The 24,809-nt window shown below is 45.8% G+C and overlaps 1 protein-coding gene across 1 annotated transcript in view; it reads left to right on the forward strand.

Annotated features, from left to right (window-relative positions):
* ERMP1 (endoplasmic reticulum metallopeptidase 1) overlaps positions 1-24,809 on the forward strand; it is a 71,495-nt gene that overhangs the window by 30,530 nt on the left and 16,156 nt on the right. The window contains exons 6-11 of the mRNA XM_067543038.1: positions 323-415; positions 1,321-1,533; positions 2,528-2,748; positions 15,450-15,624; positions 16,666-16,856; positions 17,937-18,089. Of these exons, the coding sequence (XP_067399139.1) occupies positions 323-415; positions 1,321-1,533; positions 2,528-2,748; positions 15,450-15,624; positions 16,666-16,856; positions 17,937-18,089 (1,046 nt within the window). The remainder of the gene's footprint in view (positions 1-322; positions 416-1,320; positions 1,534-2,527; positions 2,749-15,449; positions 15,625-16,665; positions 16,857-17,936; positions 18,090-24,809) is intronic.

The following is a 24,809-nucleotide window of genomic DNA, read 5'->3' on the forward strand; positions in this document are numbered from 1 at the left end:
TCCTATAGCACCTTAAAGACTAACAAATTTCTGTGGGCATAAGTTTTCGTGGGCTTCAACCCACTGCATCTGACGAAGTGGATTGCAGTCCACGAAAGCTTATGCCCACAGAAATTTGTTAGTCTTTAAGGTGCTATATAGGACTCTTGTTTTTGTTATATAATTGGTTTTTAAGCAATCTTACTACAAGTCGTAGTCAAAAGTGATTGCTGGCTCACATTGGTAGAAAAACTATTTTTTGTTTTGTAAAATGTTCTGAAAGCTTTCAAGTGTTTGCTTAGGCTTAGGTAACTTTAATCATAGTTCTTTTCTATCTTCATAGGAATAGACTTGGCTTTTATTGAAAATGGCTACATTTATCATACAAAATACGACACACCAGACAGAATTCTAACAGATTCAATTCAGAGAGCAGGTGAGTATTCAGACATCCATCAAAAATTTGACAAAGAATATGGCAAAATGGAAATTGCTTCCTTTTTTCTCTAACCCTTATCATAGCCCCTATGCATTGGAAATTTCTTAACTATTAGTGGTGCATAATCTAAAGAGAAGGAATTACACACACATGATATTGGTAAACTCTAAAAGAAATAAACCTTCTCAGGATTCAATGGCTTGTGATTTGTAATGAGCTATGGAGCCTCTTTAAGATTGAAATCTGGCCAGGCCAGTGGTGATCAAATTCATCGCAATCTGATGGCTGCTCATAGATCTATCTCTGGCCATTTTCTTATGATCAAATAGCCACAGTATCTTGCATCCTTGTTTAACATTCTTCACAAGGAGACAGAGAGTTAAATGGATGGCATGGAGACTGATCCACGTCTGGAAGTGGTCCTTCCTGAACCAGGGCTGAAGCAAAATAGCAGGACAGCCTAAGCAAGCTTTTTCTGCTGCCACTGCCCATATTTTATTATTTCTGTAGATAAAAAGGAGATCACTTTCCAGATCTGTCAATATTTTACCTTTTTTACAAGCACTAAATTTACTCTTAAGAAAAGAAAATGTATAAAAGTAATGAATAAATTCTTCTCATTTTGATAATTTGTTACAGCAAGAGCATTTTGCTGCTTAGAGCTTGATATTCCCAAGGATTTTTATATCAAGGGCCACTATGTAGGTTTAGAAGAATACTTTGCATTGTGTTTAGTCAAATATGAAATGACAGCTAAAAGATCTTAAACACATTTCTAATGTGATGTAGAAGTATAATTTTAAGATGTAATATTTTTCTTTTTTATAACATCTGTATTATAGAACTATGCGCTTGTCTTTCCTACCTTCATGTCATGTATATTGTCTCTTTTTTTTAAACAGGTGACAATATTTTAGGAATGCTAAAATACTTAGCAACATCAGATAAGTTGGCCAAATCTTTTGAGTATCGGCATGGAAATGTGGTCTTCTTTGATGTGTTTGGTCTGTTTGTCCTGGCCTACCCTGCTCGTGTTGGCACCATCATGAACTATATAATAACTGCAGTTACTGTCCTTTATCTAGGCAAAAAAATATTACAGCCCAGACACAGGGGTAAGTCCAGTTAAGAACAATGTGATTTTTCTGAAGAGGAGGAGCTTGGTAAGTTTCTAAATAAACAGGAGCTAATATGATAGGAAATTATCAGCAGATTATGTAATTACATATATAGATGAACTTTTAAAATGGATATTGTGTACTCAGTGGCATGTGTCAATTGTTTTGGAACTCATTGTATTAACTCATTCAAGCATGGAATGACTACAGTGATAAAGGGATATCATAGGCCCAAAATCAAGAACGCATTGTAATCCAAGTTTTCATGAAAATTTCATTGACATTTTTTAAAAGTTAAAAACAGCCATCTGAAATTATTTCAAAATTACTCAATGTCCAGTTTAAATTATGTTAGATTTAATAACATGCGTAGGGCTCTTTTTTTAAAAAGGTATCTTTTTACGTACAAGTTCATTAATATATAGCAGAAAATAATTAGTCTTTAAAAGGAAAAAGGTATTGATGCTTACCTAAAGGACCTTGTCCATGTAGACTAAATGCCCTGCAGTTAAGCCTCTTTTAGTTATTGGGGAAGGGAGCAAGAGCATAGAACTAATAATTATATAATAATACAACTTAACAAAGAAATACTTTTATCAAAACTTGTTAAAACAAAACCCAAGGAAACTACCTTCTGTCTCTGGGGAAAACATAAACTGGAACTTAAAAAACTTAAAAAATAAACAAAATCTTTTCTGAGCTATTCTAAGCTGCAGGATAATCTCTCTAGGGAAGTGCCTGAACAAATCACTAGTTCAATAAAAAAATCTTGTCATGACAAGGATGTGGGTTGGATGACTTAGGCCCTGATGCTGCAAAGGAATCTTCAGCAGCAGACCCCTAAACCTACACTGCATCATATTTAATTGCCTTAATGACCGATGTGATCTTTGTTGTAATTTTGTTGTAATATAGCACCCCAACTGCAGGATGTAAATAATAAAATGGCCCATTGAATTAAGATTTACTCATTTTTTCCTCTCTTCCTTAGCTATTAACTGTTTGAAGAAGCTCTCCATTGCATTTGGCTTCACGCTGTTAAGTTGGTTTTCTACATTAGTGACTGTCCTTATTGTGGCAGTATTTATCTCTCTCGTCGGACGGTCTCTTTCTTGGTATAACCACTTCTATGTCTCTGTCTTCCTGTATGGAACTGCAGCTGCAGCTAAACTAATCCTTGTGCACACATTAGCCAAAAAGTTCTATTTTAAGGTAAGTGCTGGTTCTTTACAGTTTACTACTTGCTGACATGGAGGGGAAAATTAGATCATTACTTGTGATGGACAGGGATTTAAAAAACTCCACTGTGATTCAGTATTAACCTCTTGAAAGCCAATCAATTCAGTTGCCTTATAAGATACATGAAGATTTGTATTTCTGTCCAATATATATTTAAAGGAAATTTCTTATGGGTATTAACTTTAATATTTTTTTAAGCATAGGAATTGTCACATTGGGTCAGTCCTAAGACCCATCTAGTTTAGAATATTGTCTCTGACAGTGACCAGTACCAGATGCTTCAGAAGGAATGGCAAGAACCCCATGGTAGGCTGCTTTAGGATAATTCTTCCACATTAGGTCTTACCTGATCTCTAATAGTTAAATTGGTTTAACCCTGAAGCATAAGGTTTCAGCATTCTTGTTATCACTAATTATGATAACTGCGTATTTTTATCTATTTGGTTATTCATTCATTTTTTAAGTCTTGTTCAGTTTTTGGTTTCAGATAACTCCCTGTGGCAATAAGTTCCACAGATTAATCACACACTGTGTGGAAAAGTGATTCCTTTTATTTGTTTTGAATTTCCTGTCTTTTTAATGTATTGAATGACCCCTTATTCTTGTGTTATGAAACCAAGAGAACAGACATTTTCATTCTATCCCATTCATTGTTTTATATATTTGTATCATGTGCCCTCTTATTTGTCTCCTTTCTGAGGTAACAATCCTAGTCTTTTCAGTCTCTTCATATTGAGGTTTTTCTATGGCTTTGATCATTCTCTTGTTGTTCTTCTGTGAATTTCAAGTTGAGCATTTTCCATTTTGAGATACACTAACCAGTACTGCACACACTATTCTAGGTGAGGCCATACTATTAATTTATATAATGGCACTATAATTTCCATGTTGTTTATTCCATTCCTTATGCATCCTAACTTGTTGTTTGCTTTTTTGAACACAGCTGCCCATTGAGCAGAGGTCTTCATTGAGCTACCTACAGTGATGTCCAGGTCCCTTTCTTGAGTTAAATTAGTTAATTTAGAAACCTGTAAAGTATCAGTAGTATAAATTTATCCCTCCAGTGTGCATTACTTTGCATTATTGACACTGAATTTCATTTGCCATCATGTTGCTGTGACATACCAGGGTGCAAGCCAGACCAGTGAGGAGCTGTGACATCCTTGCCCTTCAAATTGGGATGCAGGGCAGTGCTTTGCTTCTGTAGCTCCCAACGTTGCCTCTCATAAACAGCATGCAGATCACACCCTGAGTATTTGTGTATAGCTGCAGCATGCCAGCATGCTTCAGTCACGCTCTAGTTCCAGTAGCCTTGGTTATTATTTGCAGGGTGACTTCAACATACTTCCAGTCCCAAATTTTCCCCCACAACATGAGCTCTGCACTGTCCATCCATCTCCTGGATATCTCAGATATTTTAGGTCCATTGTGCCTCTAAGGGGATCAATATCCAACAGTCCTGCTACTTTAAATGGAGTTATTCCACAGTCCAGTTTAACCACAACACTGGATTAGTTTTGATTAAAGAATAAAACAAATTTATTTAACTACAAAAAGCTAGGTTTTAAGTGAAGACAAGTAAAAGACATTAAAGTCAGAAATGGTTACAAGAGAAATAAAGATAAAACGCTTTCTAGTACTAAAACTTAACAAACTAGACTTGGTCAAGGTAAAATCCCTTACCACATGTTTCCAGTAACATTACTGACCAAATTCTCATGCCAGGATCTGCTCACAAAGTCCAATGGCTTCTGCTTTTGTCATCTTAGGTGAAAGAGAGAGAGATGGATATGGAGAGATAACTGGAGGTGTTATTGTCCCTCACTTTTATGGTTCAGTTTGAAATGTATTTTCTTGAGGAGTTACCCTTAGTTACATTCCCACTGTGAGGACAGAAATGAGTCTGGTGATGAAAGAGGTTCCCTGCTGTTTTCTAAAGTGTAGATTGATCTGTACCTACTCAGCTGCCTTGCCAAAGGATGGCAACTTGACAGGTGCTTGCCCATCAGCTTTGTTGACACCTGGATGGCGCAGCAGCTGTCCTTTTTGTCTTTGAGAAACAGGTTTACCCACTCTCCTGACTTGTCTGGTAAAAAGACTTCAGTTGTAACTTCATCTTATATTAATAACTTTACGTATAATGTTGATATACACATTTTATCATGATACTATTGACCAGCAAGTTATTAGTTTTCAAATGATACATTAGAAGGCATATTTTATACAAAGATTATTACAATAGCATGTAGAGTATGAATATAGGGGTGCATTCTGTCAGTTGTCCATTCACCTAGCTTGTTTAGGTCTTGCTGAAGTTCCTCACCTTTCTCTACAGTCCTGACTAACTTAAATAACTGTCATCTGTAGACTTTGTTACCTCCATTACTTGTGCCCCTTTCTAGATGATTAATAAATGTGTTAAACAACATGGGACCTAGTATAGAACCTTGAGGCATGGTGCTGTTAATGTTTTGCTGTGATGAAAATTGACCATTTAATCCTATTCTTTGTTTTGTGTCTCATTCACTTTTTTGACCCATGACAATATTTTGACTCTCACCCTAGGACTGTCTAGCTTCCTTAGTAGCTTCTTGTTAGAGGACTTTTGGAAGCATAAATGTCAATTGGTTCTTCTTCAAGTGTTTGCTCATGTCGATTCCATTCTAGGTGTGTGTGAGTGCCTCTGTGCACGGTTACTGGAATTTTTTTCCCTTTAGCAGTACCCGTAGGGCCGGCTGTGGCACCCCCTGGAGCTCCGCACACACGCTGTGGTATATGAGGCACCACCGGCCCTACACCCCCTTCTTTCAGGACAGTTGCTGGAACCTTGCTTTGGCTTGCCATTGTAAGTACTTCAGTTTCCCTGTTCTTATAATTAGAGATTAGGTTAATTAAGTATTCTTTGTTAGTTAAGTACTGTATAGTTAGTTAGTCCTGTTGGGGACTTCTGCTTGGGAGTGAGGTATGCCCCGCTCTCTGGGCTTCAAGCACTGCACAGTTTGTGGCAAACCCTTCCCGCTCAGCAGCCCCCACGGAAGTTGTTTAAAGTGTTTGGGGGAATCGCATAGGAAGGATAAGTATAGGATTTGCTAGGGCTTCAGGCCGAGGACTCAGAAGAAAAGGGAGATCCGCCTGAAAGCCCTTCTCATGGAAGCGGCGGTGAGACCGGCCTCGAAGCCGCCATTTTCCACCTTGGTGCTGAGCATGTCATCGGTGCAGAGTGCCCCACCAGCACTGGAAACATTGCGGCACCGACCTTCTTCTCCTCCATGGACCTCTCCCCCACACCAAAGAAGAGCAGGGGGGAGGGGTCAAATGAGGGCCCTACTTTGTTCCAGACGGCTGTGCCGGGACACCTGGGACAGACTCGCCCTTCAGGGCTCCAAGCCCTCTAAGGCAGCCTCAGCAGTGCCGGAAGGGGCCCGGGACTCAGGGTCAGAGGGGGACTCAGACTCGCTGGTGGGGATGTCAGCATCAGTGGCCCCACGGTAAGAGATGCCACCACCCCCTGTGCTAGTATCTTCCCCATCTCCGGAATAGACCACTGCTGCCATCCCGTCCATCCCATTGGATGATTTTAAATTGCATCAGGACCTCCTTAAAAAGGTAGCCTCTAATCTGGGATTAGCATAGGAGCTCAAAGAGCATAGGAGCTCAAAGAGATGGCTTACCAGTTTCCAACCAGGATCTTCCTTCCCTGTGGTTGCTGAATTGCCTCGCCCCCTTTTTCCCCGAGTGGGCTCACATTACTTTGGACCGTTGGGTCCTTGGGATCATTGCAACACCCTGCAGTTTTCTTCCCCCCACCTCCCACGACCCTGCTTTCCTATTCCTCTTCAGGAACCCCTCTCACGAGCAGCTCCTCGAGAAAGAGGTGGAGAGCCTTCTCAAATTGGGGTGGTGGAGGAAGTTCCACCAGACAGGAGGGGAAAAGGATTCTACTCCCAGTACTTCCTCATCCCCAAGTCAAAGGGGGGCCTCAGGCCATTCTAGATCTGTGCAGGTTGAACAAGTACCTCAAAAGGCTCAAGTTCCACATGGTCTCCCTAGCCATCATTATTCCCTCCCTGGAGACTGGTATGCCGCTCTTGACTTGAAGGACGCATATTTTCATATTGCAATATTTCCCAGGCACAGACAGTTTCTCTGATTTGTAGTGGGTTGTTCCCATTTCCAATTTACGGCCCTCGTGTTTGGCCTATCTTCCACCGTGTAGGTATTCACAAAATGGATGGCGGTCATAGCCGCACATCTCAGATGGCAGGGTGTGCAAATTTACCCATATCTGGACAACTGACTGATTAGGGGCATGTCCCAGTCTCAGGTCCATATCAGCCTCAGCCTGGTGCGGGCCGCCTGTCATCGCCTAGGCCTAATGGTGAACGAGCCAAAGTCCACAGAGAATAGAGTTCATTGGGCCCATTTTCGACTCTACACAAGCCAGAGCTTTGCTGCCGCAGCCTCAGTTCAAAGCCATGTCGGGTCTGATCAGGAGCCTTTGTGCCTATCCCCTGACAATGGCCCGGACCTGTTTGCAGCTGCTGGACCACATGGCAGCCTGCATGTTCGTGGTATACCACATGCGTCTAAGACTCTCCAGGCATTGCTGGCCTTGGTGTACGCCCTGAGGAGACACTCCCTGGACAGAGTGGTCACAGTGCCCCTGCAAGTCCTTTTCTCCCTAGATTGATGGTCAGACCCATGCGGGAGATGCCCTTCAAGGAACTGGTTCCCTCGGTCACCCTGATATCAGATGCTTTGGACCTGGGGTGGGTGGCGCATGTCAGCTCCAACCACAGTACCCAAGGGGCCTGGTCGGAGAAGGACTGGAGGTTACACATAAACATCAGGGAGCTCAGGGTGGTACAGCTAGCATGCGGGATGTTCCTCCCCTTTCTGAAGGGCAGAGTGGTCGAGGTTTTGATGGACAACACAGTCACGATGTATTACATCAACAAGCAGGGTGGGGCCCACTCTTCAGCACTATGCCCGGGGGCAGTGTGTCTATGGGACTTTGCAATACAACACAATATACACCTGGTGGCTTCCCATCTTCCTGGCATCAAGAACGCTACAGTGGACTGCCTCAGCAGGTCCTTCTTACCCTGCCATAAATGGTCACTTCACCCAAAGGTGGTCAACACGCTCTTCCAGAGGTGAGGGTTTCCCCAAGTGGACCTCTTTGCTTCCGAGCTGAACAGGAAGTGCTGGCAGTTTTGCTCCATTCACAGGATGGGCAAAGGGGCGCTGTCTGATGCCTTCCTTCTTCCGTGGTTGGGGACTCTTATTTATGCCTTTCCACCCATACTGCTAATTCACAAGGTCCTGTTAAAGATAAAGAGGGACAAGGCAGATATCATTCTGATATCATGCCTGGCTGCAGCAGCATTGGTTCACAACACTGCTGGACCTGTCTATTGCCCCCCCACTAGAATTTCTACATTGGCACAATCTCCTATCTCAGGACGGGGAACAGTTGCTACATCTGAACCTGGAGTCTCTGCATCTGACAGCATGTAGGTTGAGTGGCTAAACCCAGAGAAACAAGCCTGTTCCTCACAGGTGCAACAGGTTCCAATGGGTAGCAGGAAACCCTCCACTAGAACATCGGACCTAGCCAAGTGGAGGTGGTTTACCTGCTGGGCGACATCCAGGGGGGTCTTGGCCCAGCAGGTGTCAATCCAGACTGTTTTGGACTACCTTTTACACTTTAAGCTGCAAGGCCTAGCTATCGCCTCACTGAGGGTGCATCTGGTGGCTATTTCTGCCTTTCACCCCCCAATTCATGGGAAGTCAGTGTTTTCCCATGATATGGCAATCAGGTTCCTGAAGGGCATAGAGACACTCTATCCTCAGGTTAGGGATCATTACCTCCTGGGGACCTGAATCTGGTTCTTTCCAGGCTCACGGGGGCCTGTTTGTACCTTTGCCAACCCGTTCTTTGTTGTTGCTGTCCTGGAAGGTGGCCTTCCTGTTACCCTTCTAGCTGAGGTGATTGCTATCTGAGATTAGGGCACTTACCTCAGAGCCCCCTTATACATTTTTTTATAAGGATAAGGTCCAATTGCTGCCTCACCCGGCCTTCTTGCCCAAGGTAGTGTCCCAATTTCATTTTAATCAGGATATTTTCCTGCACATTTTCTTTCCGAAGACCCATGCTTCAGAGGAGGAACAATGTTGGCATATACTCTATGTCCGAAGGGCCCTAGTGTTTTACATACAAAGTCATTTCATAAGTCCACACTACTCTTTGTGGCACTGGTTGATAGGATGAAAGGATCCCCTGTTTCAACACAGTGGATCTCTTTGTGGGTAACATCCTGTATTAGGTTCTGCTATGAGCAGGTGAAGGTCCTGCTTCTGGGGGTGGTCACAGCCCATTCCACCAGAGCGCAGTCTTCGTTGTTGACGTTTCTGGCACAGGTGCCCATTCAGGACATGTACAAAACTGCTACCTAGTCCTCGGTGCACACTTTCACCTCCCATTACACCATCATCCAACAGGCACGAGATGATGGCAACTTCGGCAAAGGAGTGCTGCAATTGGCTCACTGATGATCTCTGAACCCACCTCCAAGGTATTGCTTTCAAGTCACCTAGAATAGAATCAACATGAGCAAGTACTTGAAGAAGAAAAGACAGTTACTTGCCTTGTAACTGTTGTTCTTTGAGATGTGTTGCTCATGTCCATTCCATGACCCACCCCCTGTCCCTGCTGTCGGAGTAGACGGCAAGAAGGAACTGAGGGGGCGTAGGGACAGCAGCGCCTCATATACTCTGGCTTGTGTGCGGGGCTCCAGGAGTGCCAGAGCTAGCCCTAAGGGTATTGCTAAGGGGAAAAAATTTCCCGTAACTGCATGGAGGAGCGCGCACACCTAGAATGGAATGGACCTGAGCAGCACATCTTGAAGAACAACGGTTACAAGGTAAGTAACCGTCTTTTCTTCTTATGCACACATTCAGATAATTTTAAGAGATTAATGAGATAATTTTTGTTACAGAAACTGCTGGTTAGATCCTATCATATCATGAGATTCCACATGTTTTGATCTGTTTTTTTAATGATCATTTCAACCAGTTTGCCAGGTACAGATTTAAGACTTACTGATCTGTATTTCCCTAGATCACCCTGTTTTGACTCAAATAGCTTCCTGAACCTTTTAAATATTTGTTGGAGCAGGGACTTGAACCCATTGTCCACTTACCCAGTTGAATGTCTTTACAACCAAGCTATATGCTTATTCTTTTTCTGTCTTTAATATTTAATTATTTATACAAAATGGAACAGCTTCAACAGGAGAGATTGAGAGAGACCCGCTGCAGAATATCCTATAGCCCAGTGGTTAGGTAACTCGCAATATGGGACCCAAGTGCAAGTCCGCACTACCTGATTCAGAGCAGGGACTTGAACTGGAGTCTCCCATGTTGCAGTTGAGTGCTCTAACCACTGAACTGTAGGGTATTTGGGGTTGGGTTTCTATCCTGTTGAAGCTGTTCCACTTTGTATAAGAGATTAAATATTCATTGGGCTCCATTAAGTATTAATTCAGACTTTCCCACATCCCAGATGAATACCCTAGTCACTGGGCTATAGAGTCAATCTCTTTATCTCTGGTCCAATGAATATTTTATTATTTATACCACTTTCAGTTGTATTTTTGGGGGCATAGAAGGACAAAGCTGCTGGATGAGTTTGTCAAACTTATAAACAGCTTCAGTCAACCCAAACTGCATTTTTTGGCAAATAAAGAATTCATCCAAAAACTTCAACCAGCTCTAGTTAAAATCTGTAAATGGCTGTAGTAGTTTGTCAAGTCCTATTTCATTTGAACTTGTTTTACACCATCAGTTTACTCACTTAGTGTCCCAAATAGTGCAAGTTGGCAATCTTTTAATTGAAGATTTGAAGCTACGTATCAAGATCATTAAATTTGACTACATGCATACATGCAAGGCTTTTAGAATAAGTATGAGGAATAAGAGAGGATGGTGATCAGGAACAGTCAACATGGATTCACTAAGTGCAAGTCATGCCTGACCAACCTGATTGCCTTCTATGAAGAGGTGGCAGGTTCTGTGGATGTGGGGAAAGCAGTGGACATAATATACCTTGACTTTAGCAAAGCTTTTGATAGTCTCCCACAGTATTCTTATCAGCAAGTTAAAGTAGTATGAGTTGGATGTATGGACTATAAAATGGATAGAGAGCTGGCTAGATCATCAGACTCAACGGGTAGTGATCAATGGCTCCATGTCTAGCTGGCAGCCGGTCACAAGTGGAGTACCCCAGGGGTCAGTCCTGGGGCTGGTTTTGTTCAACATCTTCATTGATGATCTGGAGGATGGGGCAGATTGCACCCTCAGCAAGTTTGCAGATGACACTAAGCTAGGGTGAGTGGTAGATACCCTGGAAGGTAGGGATAGGATACAGAAGGACCTTAACAAACTGGAGGATTGGGCCAAAAGAAATCTGATGGGGTTCAACAAGGACAAGTACAGAGTCCTGCACTTAGGACAGAAGAATCCCATGCACAGCTACAGACTGGGGACCGACAAGCTAGGCAGCAGTTCTGCAGAAATAGACTTGGGGGTAACAGTGGATAAGAAGCTGGATATGAGTCAGCAGTGTGCCCTGATTGCCAAGAAGGTTGCATAACGGGCTACATTAGTAGAAGCATTGCCAGCAGATCACGGGAAGTAATTATTCCCCTCTATTCGGCATTGGTGAGGCTGCATTTGGAATATTGTGTTCAATTTTGGGCTCCCCACTACAAAAAGGATGTGGACAAGTTGGAGAGAGTCCAGCAGAGGGCGGCAACAATGATTAGGGGGCTGGAGCACAAGACTTATGAGGAGAGACTGAGGGAACTGGGCTTGTTTAGTCTGCAAAAGAGAAGAATGAGGGGAGATTTGATAGCAGCCTTTAACTACCTGAAAAGGGATTCCAGGGAGGATGGAGCTAGGCTGTTCTCAATGGTAGTAGATGACATTACAAGGAACAATGGTCTCAAGTTGCAGTTGGGAAGATCTAGGTTGTGTATTAGGAAAAGGTTTTTCACTAGGACATTGGTGAAGCATTGGAATGGGTTACCTAGGGAGGTGGTGGAATCTCCATCTTTAGAGGTTTTTAAGCTGTGGCTAGACAAAGCCCTGGCTGGGATGATTTAGCTGAGGTTAGTCCTACGTGAGCAGGGGGTTGAACTAGATGACCTCCTGAGGTCCCATCCAACTCTAATATGTTCTATGATTCTAATTAGACTGAGTTTTTCAGACTTGTGTCACTCACATATCTTTTTGTGGCTTATGCTGTCTTCTGTAAGTATAATAGAGTTACATGAAAATTCCTGGAAGCTGATCTTTCACTTGACTATCATAGACATCTAGGTATTGATGATATAGTGCATTTTTAAGATTAGTGGCTTTAGTAACTCTTAAATTTAGTGACATTAGTTTGTTCTGAAATAGATAGGGTCTGGGCATCTCAGATGCTTCCTTTTCCAGCCCAACGTGGGACAGGGTTCTCTAAACTGAATTGACTGTGCAGACTGGAAATAGGGAGTAAATTTTTAATAGCGAGGGTAATTAACCATTAGAACATTTAGCAAGGGTTGTAATGGATTCTCCATCACTTATAATTTTGAAATCAAGATTGGATGTTTTTCTGAAAGGTACACACTAGGAATTATTTTGGGGAAGTTCTATGGCCTGTGTTTTATACAGGAGGTCAGACTAGATGGTCACAATAGTCTCTTCTGGCCTTGGAATCTATGAATGTATAAACTGCTACACGGAAAAAAACTACTTGTAAGATTTGTCAATTATGGCTCCTACACAACTAATTCTGTAACACTGCACATATGCAATTTATTATGGGTCAGATTTTTAAAGGGATGGCCCCTATGGTTTGTGGGATAAATATGTGCCTGATCTTGCCTGTGGACCTTGGTGCTTCATTTGAAAAAATAAAATAATTCCCCTATTTGGACCATATAGAATACTATATGCCAAAAAAGGCTTTAATGTAATCATATATACAGTAATAGCACTTTGTATACAGAAAGAAGCATAGCTACTGATGAAACTATAACTTGGAATCTTCTGAAGTATGTGAGAAGTATTTTCATGTGATTACAAACAAGCCATTTGGCTACATGTGAAAGTAATACTCCTGAGGGAACTCTGCGCTGAAAAATTAAAAATTCTGCTCACAATATTTTAAAACTCTACAAAATTCTACATATTTATATGTCAAATAACACAGTATAATCATGCCACTTTGAATTATTTTGGTAATTTATTTCAAAATACCCATCAGTAAATATGTCTATAACAATACAGACGACAAAAAAGATTCAGGAAATGTTTTTTTGACTAATAGATTCCTTACTAGGCATGTTAATACAGAACTTTGAGTAATAATTAATTTAAACTACAATACAGAAATGTTGTTTCCCGCACTCCTCAGAAGCAGTGCAAAGGTTTGGGGGAATCAGGGGTAACAGAGGAGCTGTAGGGGAGGAAAGTAATTTCAGGGAAGGAGCCTGGGAGTGAACCTGTAGGGTTGTTGGGTGTAGATCGGAGAAGTATGGAACAGTGTGGTTTTTTTGGGGGGAGGAAGGGGATGGATTGTTAGGGAGTAAGGGAACCTCCCCCATGCAGACCCTGTCTGACCCTTAGCCTTTCCCATTCAGTCAGGTATATCTGCCCTAGTCTCTGTGTCTCCCTGCACCCCCACTCAGCCACTCTCCTGCTTCTCCCCATGTGACCCTGCACCCCCCTCCCATTCAGCCCCTGGCTCAATGTTGTCACCCCACCAGCTCCTCTGCCCCTGCGCCAGTCTGTCCCCCCATTAGCCCTTCTGAACCCTACTCTGTGACCCTCTCCCAGCAGCCCCAAGTGCCCCACTCTGTTTGTCTGCCCCGTATTCTGTGCCTCTTCACCTGACCTCTGCCCCCTCCCTCTCTGCAGCTGGCTTCTAACCATCAAAGGAGTGAAGTTCTAGAACAGCTTTCTAAGGGGAGTAGTGGGGGTAAAGACCTAGCTGGCTTCAAGACTGAGCTTGATAAATTTATGGAGGGGATGGTATGATGGGACAGCCTAATTTGGCAATTAACTGATCTTCGACTACGAGCGGTAAATATGCCCAATGGCCTGTGATGGGATGTTAGATGGGGTGGGTTCTGAGTTACTTCAGAGAATTCTTTCCTGGGTGTCTGGCTAGTGAGTCTTGCCCTCATGCTCATGGTTTAGCTGATCGCCATATTTGGGGTTGGCAAGGAATTTTCCCCTAGGGCAGATTGGCGGAGGCCTTGGGGTTTTTTTTTTTTTTTTTTTTGCCTTCTTCTGCAGCATGGAGTACGGGTCACTTGCTGGTAGATTCTCTGTACTGTGACAGGGGCTACCGGAGGGTGGTAGAAGGGCGCTACGTTAGCCCAAGAATGATCAAAGCCCTGTTCCCCTAGCAGCTGCCCAAGGCTCCCTCCAGGCTAATCAGGGTCAGCTGAGGCCAGAGCCAGCTGGGATCAATTAGGGTCAGCTGAGGCCAGAGCCAGCTGAGACCCATTGAGCACTGCCTGGGAGCAGATATGAGCTCCCTGCCAGCCAGGCAGTGTGCTCTTGGAGTTTGGAGAAGGAGCAGGAGCTTTGGAGAAGGAACTTTGGAGAAGGAGAAGGAGAACAGTGAGTGGCAGAAGCCAGAGGAAAACAGGGGGGCTTCCCCGGTGGGGTCGCCACTTAGCCCTGACGGGGTCCCGGGTAGGGAAGCAGCCCAGAGAAAAGACTTGTGCATTTCCTTAGAGCAGCAGCCAGCCACTGCTGTCAGCCAGGGCCTCTGGGCTGGTGTCCGAAGGAGAGGGCAGGCTCGGACACCCCCTACCCCCAAACCCTAGAACCCAATGTCCCAAGGGCACTACTCGGCCTGCGAAGACCTGCGGGAAGACTGGTCTGAAGAGACACGGCCGCCATCTTGAGACTGGTGGGAGTCCCGGGCGGCCATTTTGTGTCCTACCATAGTGAAGAAGCGCTCGGCCCAGGGGAGCACGAAGGCCACCCCATCACAGTACCTTGAAGTATTTAAACCATGATTTGAGGACTTCAAAACTCAGTCATAGGCTAGGAGTCTATTACAAGAGTGGGTGGGTGAGGTTCTGTGACCTGCATTGTCCAGGAGGTCAGTCAGATTAGATGATCATGGTTCTTTGACCTTAAAGTCTATGAGCTGGCTGCCCTCTCTTCTGGTGCCACAGCAGCCCCTGGTGGGCGAAAGGTGTAATTGCAGCACCTCTGTGGCAAAATGTGTTTTCTGTGGGGCGGGGCAGGGGGGAAATCTGCAGGGGATATGAATTCTGCATGCTGAATTCCCCCAGGAGTAAAGTAAAAAAGCAATGTGCATAAAATATACATCTAGAAAATGTTGCCTTTCTTTTCTTTAATTTTCCCTTCCTTCTAACTTCCAAACTAATCTGTCAAACTACTTTTTTTTAATCCATTCTGATGTAGTATCATATTAGATAACTCCATAAAGGGAAAGAAATTGGTGTGGCAGTGTTTATAAAAGCATAGATGGCCAAACAATACCTTAATTGTGTATAAGCAACAGAAATTCACTTAAGAGACTTGATATGCTGATAACTGAGCAGGAAAATTCTGTATGTTTTCTCTTTTTTTATTTCCAGAATACAAATGAGCAGTACTTGGGGGAGATGTTCTTTGATGTCTCGCTTCTTGTTTGGTCAATTGCATTGGTTCTAATAACTCAGCTAGGCCTTTGCTCGGCATTCATTTGTGCAATGTGGGTAGTGTTTCCTTTACTCACAAAGCTATTGATCCATAGGGAATTCAAACAAAAAGGTAAATATGTATTTTATTATTTGACAACTTGGAGCTCAATTATTATATGTGAGGGTGTGATTATAGTCTTGAACTAAACTAAAGAAAATTCTCATATGTAACCATGGGTGTGGTGTGGGTTTTTTTTTTGTTTTTTTTTTAAATAAAAAACTTCTCTGAGTTCTATATTATTCTGACTTAAGAACACCAGCAACACTTGTCAGGAATAACTATAGCCTTGACATAAAGGCATCTTTTAAGAATTGAGCAGATGTATAGGAGTGGCTTGAGTCATCTATATAATATTCCAGTATTGTCACCCTGAACCTTAGAATGTCTGAGTTGGTGTGAAGCAGTGGAAACAGCAACAAGCATGTCTCTTTGATCAGAATATCACTAGGTTCAATCATCACTAGATTTTGAGGTCTGTTACCATCCACTTTTTAAGTTCTCAGCCATTTTGACTTTACGAATTATACCTGTGCGTTGTATGGCTACAATATGGCACATATCTATGCCATGCAAAGAGTCCTAGATCATTGTGATATCAGAGGTAACTCAACTTGTCACCACCCTTACTTTACAGTTAATTTGCATGAAACAATTTCTTTGGCCATTTGAGAGAGGTTGCACAGATGTGGATTATTTGGCCCAAATGCCAAACCCATGTGAGAGAACCTGGGCTTTCAGCTACGTGTATGTGTAAAAATAAATATAGACTCAGTGGGACAGATTATCAGTGTGTTCAGTTATGTCATTGTTCAGATATTTAGATGGAAGATGAGACCTAAACCACTGTTATAATTAGACATATTGAGACAAAAAGCTATTTATACTTATAGTGTGAAAAATGCTAGTGTTATATGGCTTTAAAAATGTCTTGTATTGGCATGGTCTGTACCATATGCCAAAGGAGCCTTCTGTCCATATAGATGGACCTCACCTTTGGAAATAACTTGTTTTGTGCCTTGATATTGTATATGGTAACTAATTAAAACTGTAAATTCTGGATATTACAGGCTACAGACTACCGTGCTTGTTTTTTTCCCCTCTCTCCTTTAGGTGCCACAATAAGATTTGTCATGATTTACATGCTGGGAATGTTTATTCCATACCTCTATATAATGTACCTCACCTGGACAATATTTGAAATGTTCATTCCCATCATGGGTCGAAGTGGTACAGAAATTCCACCTGATGTAGTGTTGGCAGCCTTTATCGTTGGTAGCACTATAATTCTATCTTCCTATTTTGTAAGGAGATTCTTTTTATCCTTGTAATATATATTGAGCTACTTTTTAAATGAATATTTCAAATTAATGATGATTTAATTGTAAGTTAAAAAGCTATCTTATCACAAGAGACTCCCATAAAACTAGCTAAATCACTACATTAAAATGAAATTGGACGCTTTAGCGCTGCTGTTTATGGACCTTGAAGGCCAAGTTCTACTTTCATATAGGAGTGTGCTCCTGTCAGTGAAGTTGGTTGGAGTTGTGCATGTTACAAGATTGAATTTTGCCCGGTATCTGACTAGAAAATTGAATTTATATATGATGTGAAAATAAGATGCTGATGGGGAAGCTCAGTGGCTGTCCCTTCTTGATGAAGGAGTTCCTGAAAGGGCCAACAGAATATTGACCCCAAAAAAAGTACTGAAGTAACCTGCTGTCTATGAAGATGGAGGTTCATCCCATCGTAGACTTCCCTTCCTGTATTCAGGATGATTGTTCTGCATTCATGATGAGATTAAACTGAGTGATTCTAGAGGAGAGAATTTAAATGAAGTAAACAATACATTGTTAGTTGAAGAAAACCTGTTTAGGCAGAACACAAGAATATATCTGCTGCAGGATGGAGGTACAGAGATCAGTGGAAGGGAACAGTATCCTCCATTGAAAAAAAAATTAACTTCCTTGAAGTATTTTAATACTGGGGGCTAATTAGGACTTTAGTGTAATTCAGGAAGAATTAAGTATAAAATTACCTGAAGAATATATAAATTACATCATGTTTCAGCACTGTTTTTAAAAATGTGCTCTCACACAGTCCTCTAATTACAAATGATCAGGCATTTGCTAATTAACGTTTTTTTAAACGTATGCTTTCTTAAAACTCTAGGAGGTGTGCACATAGTTCTAGCATATTGGTCATTTAAAATTGCAAGTGACATGAAGAAGTTTTGCATCAGATTAAATAACACTTGTGAAGAAAAGCACATTTTAAAATGTCCTCTGAATTCCATAAATTAGTTCTTTAGAAATACACCAACACTATATTTGCTACTCAATGCAGTATTTTCATAACTAGTGTCTGGTATTTTTATTCTCTAGCTTAACTTCATCTATCTTGCCGAAAGTACAAAGAAGACATTAATTACTTTAACTACAGTGTTTGGAGTTACACTAATTCTTGTTTGCAGTGGAGTATTCTTCCCATACAGTTCTGATTCAGCTAATCCAAAACCTAAGCGAGTCTTTCTCCAGGTAAGAAAAGCCTTACATAATATATAGCCTGCATCTTCTTTTTTTTAAAGTGATGTTTCTCTCTTCAGCCTTCCTGTCCCCCTGTCAAAGAAGGGCATTTTGGTTTTGGATACAGGATAACTCTTAAGAGGATTGCTCGTTCCCAGGCAATTAAGAAAACTAACTGCTAACTCACTAATTTTATTTTGTTTTCATTGGTCACGATGGACCACATTCTTCCCTGACTTCTGTTTGATTACACTAGGAATGAATTTGGCTCAATAAACATGTTTAAACACTTACACATTTGTTCTAATAAACAATGTTCATAGAAGAAATATGCAGAAAGCTAGGCAGACTGTCTCTCTTTTGTTCTTTGTGGAGTGGTCCATCTGCTTCCTGTGGAGGGTGGTGCTGAGCAGCTGGTTCAGCTACACTCGGTATACACGGATTTTGCTGCAGTGTTACGGTAAACTTGAAAGGGTAGTGGGTGAATGTTTAGCAGTTAAATGATTTGCTTTCCCCAGTAATTTTTAAGGGTATATCTGCATAGGCATGTGCAAAGCACGGGTGGAGTGATAGGTGTAATTTTGCAGTAGTTAAGTCTTGCCAGACTTTGGAACAACACAAAGTGTAAAAACAAGATGTGTATAAAATAAAGACAAATTGTCATGTTGTAATTGGCTTGGAGCCTCTTTCTCTGCTCATCTCCAGTTGAGAGATCTGACTTCAAGAGAACTTGTTAATAATTTAAATGATAACCAGTCCTGTTTATCAATTATATATATCCTAGTATTATGTACTGGAATTTCTTTCTTAGTAGATCAGTGGGCAGTGGCAGTAATTTGGAAATGGGGGTTATTGATTTTGTACCTGACAACTTGTTCTTCTTTGAGCGATGGTCCCTATGTGTATCCCACACATGGGACAAACATGCGTACCAGGCGTCTGAGTCTGGAATTTCTTGCAAGCAGTGTCTGGTAGCCCTCTCATGTGCCATAGCTGTCCTCATGCTCCCAACCAACAGCTTAAGCTGATGCCTCTCCAGTTCCTTCTGACCCCCACGTGTCTGAGTTTGAATCTTCAGTGCCTTCAGCATCTTTTTTTACTGCATCATTCCTGAAAGAGTTGTATATAGCTAGTGTGGTAGGGTGGCCTTCGTGCTCCTGTGGGCCGAGTGCTTTTTCAGTGTGGTGGGCACAAAATGGCCACCCGGGTCTCCCACCAGTCTTAAGATGGTGGCCATCTCACTTCCACCCCGTCTTCCTTCAGGCCAAGCAGTGCCCTGGGGACCTTAGGTTCTAAGGTTGTGGTAGGGGGTGTCCGAGCCCGCCCTCTTCTTCGGACACCAGCCCAGAGACCCTGGTTGACAGCAGTGGCTGGCTGCTGCTATAAGGCACTGTGTAAGTCTTCTCTCTAGGCTGCTTCCCTACCCTGATCTTCGTTGGGGTTAAGTAGCCACTCCAACGGGCAAGCCCCTATTCTCCTCTGGCTCCTGCCACTCACAGTTCCTTCTCCTTCTCTCCAAAGCTCCAGACCTCCAAACTCCAAGAGCACCCTGCCTGCCTGGCAGGGAGTTTTTATCTGCTCCCAGGCAGCCCTTAATTGGTCTCAGCTGACCCTGGGCTCAGCCAGCCCTAATTGGTCTCAGCTGGCCCTGGCCTCAGCTGGCCCTAATCAGCCTGAGGGAAGCCTTGGGCAGCTGCTAGGGGAACAGGGCCTTGGCCATTCTTAGGCTAACATAGCGTCCTTCTACTACCTTCCGGTAGCCCCTATCACATAACCCCCCCGCTCAACACCCAGGGGTTGGGCTACTTGGGTCGTGAGGCAATGGACCCTCGAAAGGCCGTCCACATTGCCATGCCAGTGGCCCGTTCGGTGCTGAATCTTGAACCGAAAGGGCTGTAGGGACAGGAACCAGCGGGTCACCCGAGCGTTCTTCTCCTTGTTCCTGTGCATCCATAGCAATGGGGTATGGTCAGTGACCAGGGAGAACTCATGTCCCAGAAGGTAGTATCGCAGGGTCTCCACAGCCCACTTTACGGCGAGGCATTTCCTCTCAACAATCGCGTACTTCTGTTCTCGGGGGAGGAGTTTCCGGCTTAGGTAGAGGACTGGGTGTTCTTCGTCCTGGACCATCTGGGGTAGGACTGCCCCTAACCTGACTTCGGAGGCATCCGTCTGTAAAATGAATGGTTCTCGAAAGTCCGGGGCGATCAACACCGGATCGCTGCAGAGGGCCATACGCAGGTCCTTGAAGGCTGCTTCTGTCGCCTGGTTCCACTTTACCATGTTGGGGCCGCGAGCCTTGATCAGTTCCGTTAGGGGGCTTGCCCTGGTGGCGAAGTGTGGGATGAAACGCCGGTAGTAGCCTACTACGCCCAGGAATGCCCAGACTTGCTTTTTCCGATTCGGTCGGGGCCATGTCTGGATCGCCTCTATTTTATTGACCTGGGGTCTCACTATGCCCCTCCCCACGATGTGCCCCAGGTATTTAGCCTCTGCTAATCCAATAGCTCACTTGGCGGGGTTTGCAGTGAGGCCAGCCTGCCTTAGGGTTTCTATCACCGCCTCCACTTTTTCCAGGTGGGTCTCCCAGTCGGGGGAGTGGATGACTAATTCGTCAAGGTACACGGCAGCATAGTGGCCATGGGGTCGCAATAACCTATCCATGAGTCGCTGGAAGGTGGCCGGGGCCCCATATAACCTGAATGGGAGGACTGTATACTGAAACAGCCCGTCTGGCGTGGCGAAGGCGGTCTTTTCTTTAGCCTCGTTTGCCAGGGGGATCTGCCAATAACTCTTCGTTAGGTCCAGTGTGGTCAAGAACCTGGCCTTACCCAGCCGGTCCACCAGCTCGTCTATTCGGGGGATGGGATACACGTCGAACTGGGAAACCTTGTTCAGTCGCCGAAAGTGGTGTGGTGCTGTCTGGTTTTGGTACGAGCACGATCGGACTTGACCACTGACTGTGCGATTCCTCGATCACCCCCAATTCCAGCATCTTCTGTACTTCGGCCCTGATCTACTCTCTCTTGGCCTTGGGATTTGGTAGAGTCGCATCATGACTTTAGCGCCGGGGTTCGTGTGGATGTGGTGGTGTGTCTCTGTCGTGCGGCCCGGCCTGGTTGAGAATGTGTCTCAGTTTCGGCTTGCCATCTCCTGTACCTCGGCTTTCTGTGTCGGCGTCAGGTTGGGGGATATCGTCACCTGTTCACGGGGGTCATCCCCCTGAGTTGGAATGTTGAGGGTGACCATACCTGCTTCCGGGGCCCGCCAGGCTTTTAGGAGGTTGACATGGTAGATCTGCTCCCCTTTTCGCTGATTGGGTTGCCGTACCTTGTAATTCACCTCTTCTACTGGCTCGATTATTTCATAGGGCCCCGGCCACTGGGCCAGGAGCTTGCTCTCCACCGTGGGGACTAGGACCATTACCCGCTCACCGGGCTGGAATTGCCTAACCTTCGCTAGCCGGTTATAGGAGGTGCACTGAGCCTCTTGGGCCTTCTCTAGATGCTCCCGGACAATAGGGGTGACTATCTAGGATTCCAGGGGGGTGCCTTCCATATAGTAGCTCAAACGGGGAGAACCCAGTTGAGGCCTGGGGCACTTCCCAGATTGCGAACATGAGGTATGGCAGTAGGTCGTCCCAGTCCCTCCCATCGTGACTCACCACCTTCCTGATCATGGACTTGAGGGTCCGGTTGAACTGTTCTACCAGGCCGTCGGTCTGGGGGTGATACATTGAGGTCCGTAGGGTCCATACGTGAAGTAGGTCGCACAGGTCCTTCATCAACCTCGACATGAACGGGGTCCCTTGGTCTGTCAGTATCTCCTGGGGAATTCCCACTCGGGCAAATACCTCCAGTAGTCTTGTCGCTATTACCTTGGAGGTTGCGCTCCACAGGGGGATGGCTTCGGGGTAGCGGGTGGCGTAGTCCAGAATTACGAGCACATGCTGGTGTCCTCGGGCTGACTTCTCGAGGGGCCCCCTCAGGTCCATCACTATATGCTCAAACGGCACCTCGATTATCGGTAATGGTACTAAGGGTGCCTTCAGCCGGGGTCGGGGGCTGTGTAGCTGCCATTCGGGACATGAGGCGCAGTAGCGCCGGACAGACTTATGCACGCCCGGCCAGAAAAACCTCTGCAGAATTCGGGTGAGGATTTTCTCTGCTCCCAGGTGTCGGCCAAAAAGGTGACTGTGGGCCAGGCTTAATACGGCCTTCTGGTGCTTCGTGGGGACTAGGAGTTGGCGCATCTCCTGGTCCGGGCCCTGGCCCTGGCCAGGTGCTACCTGGTAGAGCAGCTCCCTCTCTATTATGAAGTAGGGTCCAGGCTCTGCCGTCTTCTCTTCCACGGGTACCCCTTCTACCCTTGCTACCTCTTTTCTGGCAGTTTCATATCGCGGATCTTCGGCCTGGTCTCACCCAAAGGTTTCCCATTGCTGCCCGATGGGCCCTATTTCGAGGGGCTCGGATACCCCCTCCGGGTCCCACTTGGTGACCTCCCAACGGGGACCGGCCTCGGGTGGGTTCTCTCCAGGGCGGGGGTCTGCTGCGGCCGTTCGGGCCCTTCTCCCCCTGAGGGTGGCCCTTGGGCCCTGGCGCAGGATCCAGGTCCCTAACGCCTTGGCTGCTCTCCTTTCCCGCTTCGTCTTCCGACCTTTCCCTGGTTTGGGAAACAGGTCGGTGATGAGGTCCGGGAATATCGGTGCTGCCCCATCGCCCTGGGATGGCTCTTCTTCTCGTGGGACTTCGGGCTCCCCTGGCCCCTCTGCCAGGAGTAAAGCCCCGAACCCAGGGAAGTCTCTGCCAGTGATCACCGGCTATGGGAGTTTCGGGACTACCCCTGCCATCACCTTAGTATGGGCCCCTTGCACCTCAATTTCCACTGGGATGGTGGGGTAGTAGGCGACTTCGCCGTGGACACAGGTTACACCAGTGCAGTGGGACTGAGTCTGCTGGGTCGGGTTCACCAGGTCGCTGGAGACGAGCATGACTGCGCTCCCAGAGTCGATGAGCGCCTGGGTGTCAACCCCATTCAGTTTCACTGGTCGCGTGTATCAGTGCGGGGCATCTGCAAGCCCCACTAGGTAGACCAGTGAACAGGGGTCAGTCCAATTCCCCAGGTTGCACTGCATAGGCTCTTCGGCTTTTGGGCATTGGGCCGCTATGTGCCCCCACTTCCCGCAGGCGTAGCATCAATACGCGGCCCTGGTCATCCCTGGGGCCTTGGGGCTGGCAGGCCACGAAGGGGTCCCCCTTGGTTCCCTTGGGGTCCCTGTTGGGCCTTTAGGCACCCTTTTCCTTCCTTCCCTCCTACCGGAGGTCCCCGACGCGGGCTCCGCTGGGAGGGACCCTGGTCGCAGACGGGGTCCCGACCCTCCCTGTGTAGGGCGGGAGAGTTCTCAGGCCATCAACCTTCGTTCTACCAAGGCGACCACTTCGTCGTATGAGATGGGGTTGTGCTGTCCTACCCACTTGCGAAGATCGGGGGTTAGTCCCCGCATATACCGGTCCAGGACCAGGAGCTCTACAATGGTCTCTGAGCTGTTGGCCTCTGGGCATAGCCATTTCCGGGCGAGGTGGACAAGGTCGAACAATTGCGATCTGGGCGCCTTGTCCTCACGGTATCGCCATGCATGGTACCTCTGGGCCCGGATGGCCTGCGTCACCCCTGACCGGGCCAAGATCTCAGCTTTCAGCTGGCGGTAATAGGCGGCTGCGGCAGAGGACATATCAAAATAGGCCTTCTGAGCCTCCCCACTCAGGAAGGAGGCCAGGATTCCAGCCACTGGTCCCGGGGCCAGGCTTCTCGCTCTGCGGTCCTCTCGAAGGTTAGGAGGTAAGCCTCAACGTCGTCCCCCGGGGACATCTTCTGTAGCCAATGGGTGGCCTTCAGCATCGGGGGGGGGGGGGTGCCTACTCCTCGACCACGGGTTGGTAGGGTCTTTAATTGGGCCACCACCTCCTGCAGGAGGGCTCGGTCCTGTGCTGCCTGGCTAATCAGCAGTTGGTTGGTTTCCTGCTGGACCCGGGTTGACTCTTGCTGGTCCACTGTAGCCTGTACTAATGCGCGGACAATGTTGTCCATCTTGGCAGGGCCGGGGCACAAGGGCCTTGTGCCCAATGCGCTCTCACCTCGTTAGAAGGAAAAGGGATCCCACTCCTGACTCCAGTTGGGTAGGGTGGCCTTCATGCTCCTGTGGGCCGACCGCTTTTTCAGTGTGATGGGCACAAAATGGCCACCCGGGTCTCCCACCAGTCTTAAGATGGCGGCCGTCTCACTTCCACCCCGTCTTCCTTCAGGCCTTCGCAGGCCAAGCAGTGCCCTGGGGACCTTAGGTTCTAAGGTTGTGGTAGGGGGTGTCCGAGCCCGCCCTCTTCTTCGGACACCAGCCCAGAGACCCTGGTTGACAGCAGTGGCTGGCTGCTGCTATAAGGCACTGTGTAAGTCTTCTCTCTAGGCTGCTTCCCTACCCTGATCTTCGTTGGGGTTAAGTAGCCACTCCAACGGGCAAGCCCCTGCTCTCTGGCTCCTGCCACTCATAGTTCCTTCTCCTTCTCTCCAAAGCTCCAGACCTCCAAACTCCAAGAGCACCCTGCCTGCCTGGCAGGGAGTTTTTATCTGCTCCCAGGCAGCCCTTAATTGGCCTCAGCTGACCCTAGCCTCAGCTGGCCCTAATTGGTCTCAGCTGACCCTGGCCTCAGCTGGCCCTAATCAGCCTGAGGGAAACCT

Source organism: Emydura macquarii, unplaced genomic scaffold, assembly GCF_026122565.2.
Source record: "Emydura macquarii macquarii isolate MOO-44397 ecotype Brisbane River unplaced genomic scaffold, CSIRO-AGI_Emac_v2 contig_767, whole genome shotgun sequence".
Taxonomy (NCBI): Eukaryota; Metazoa; Chordata; order Testudines; family Chelidae; genus Emydura; species Emydura macquarii.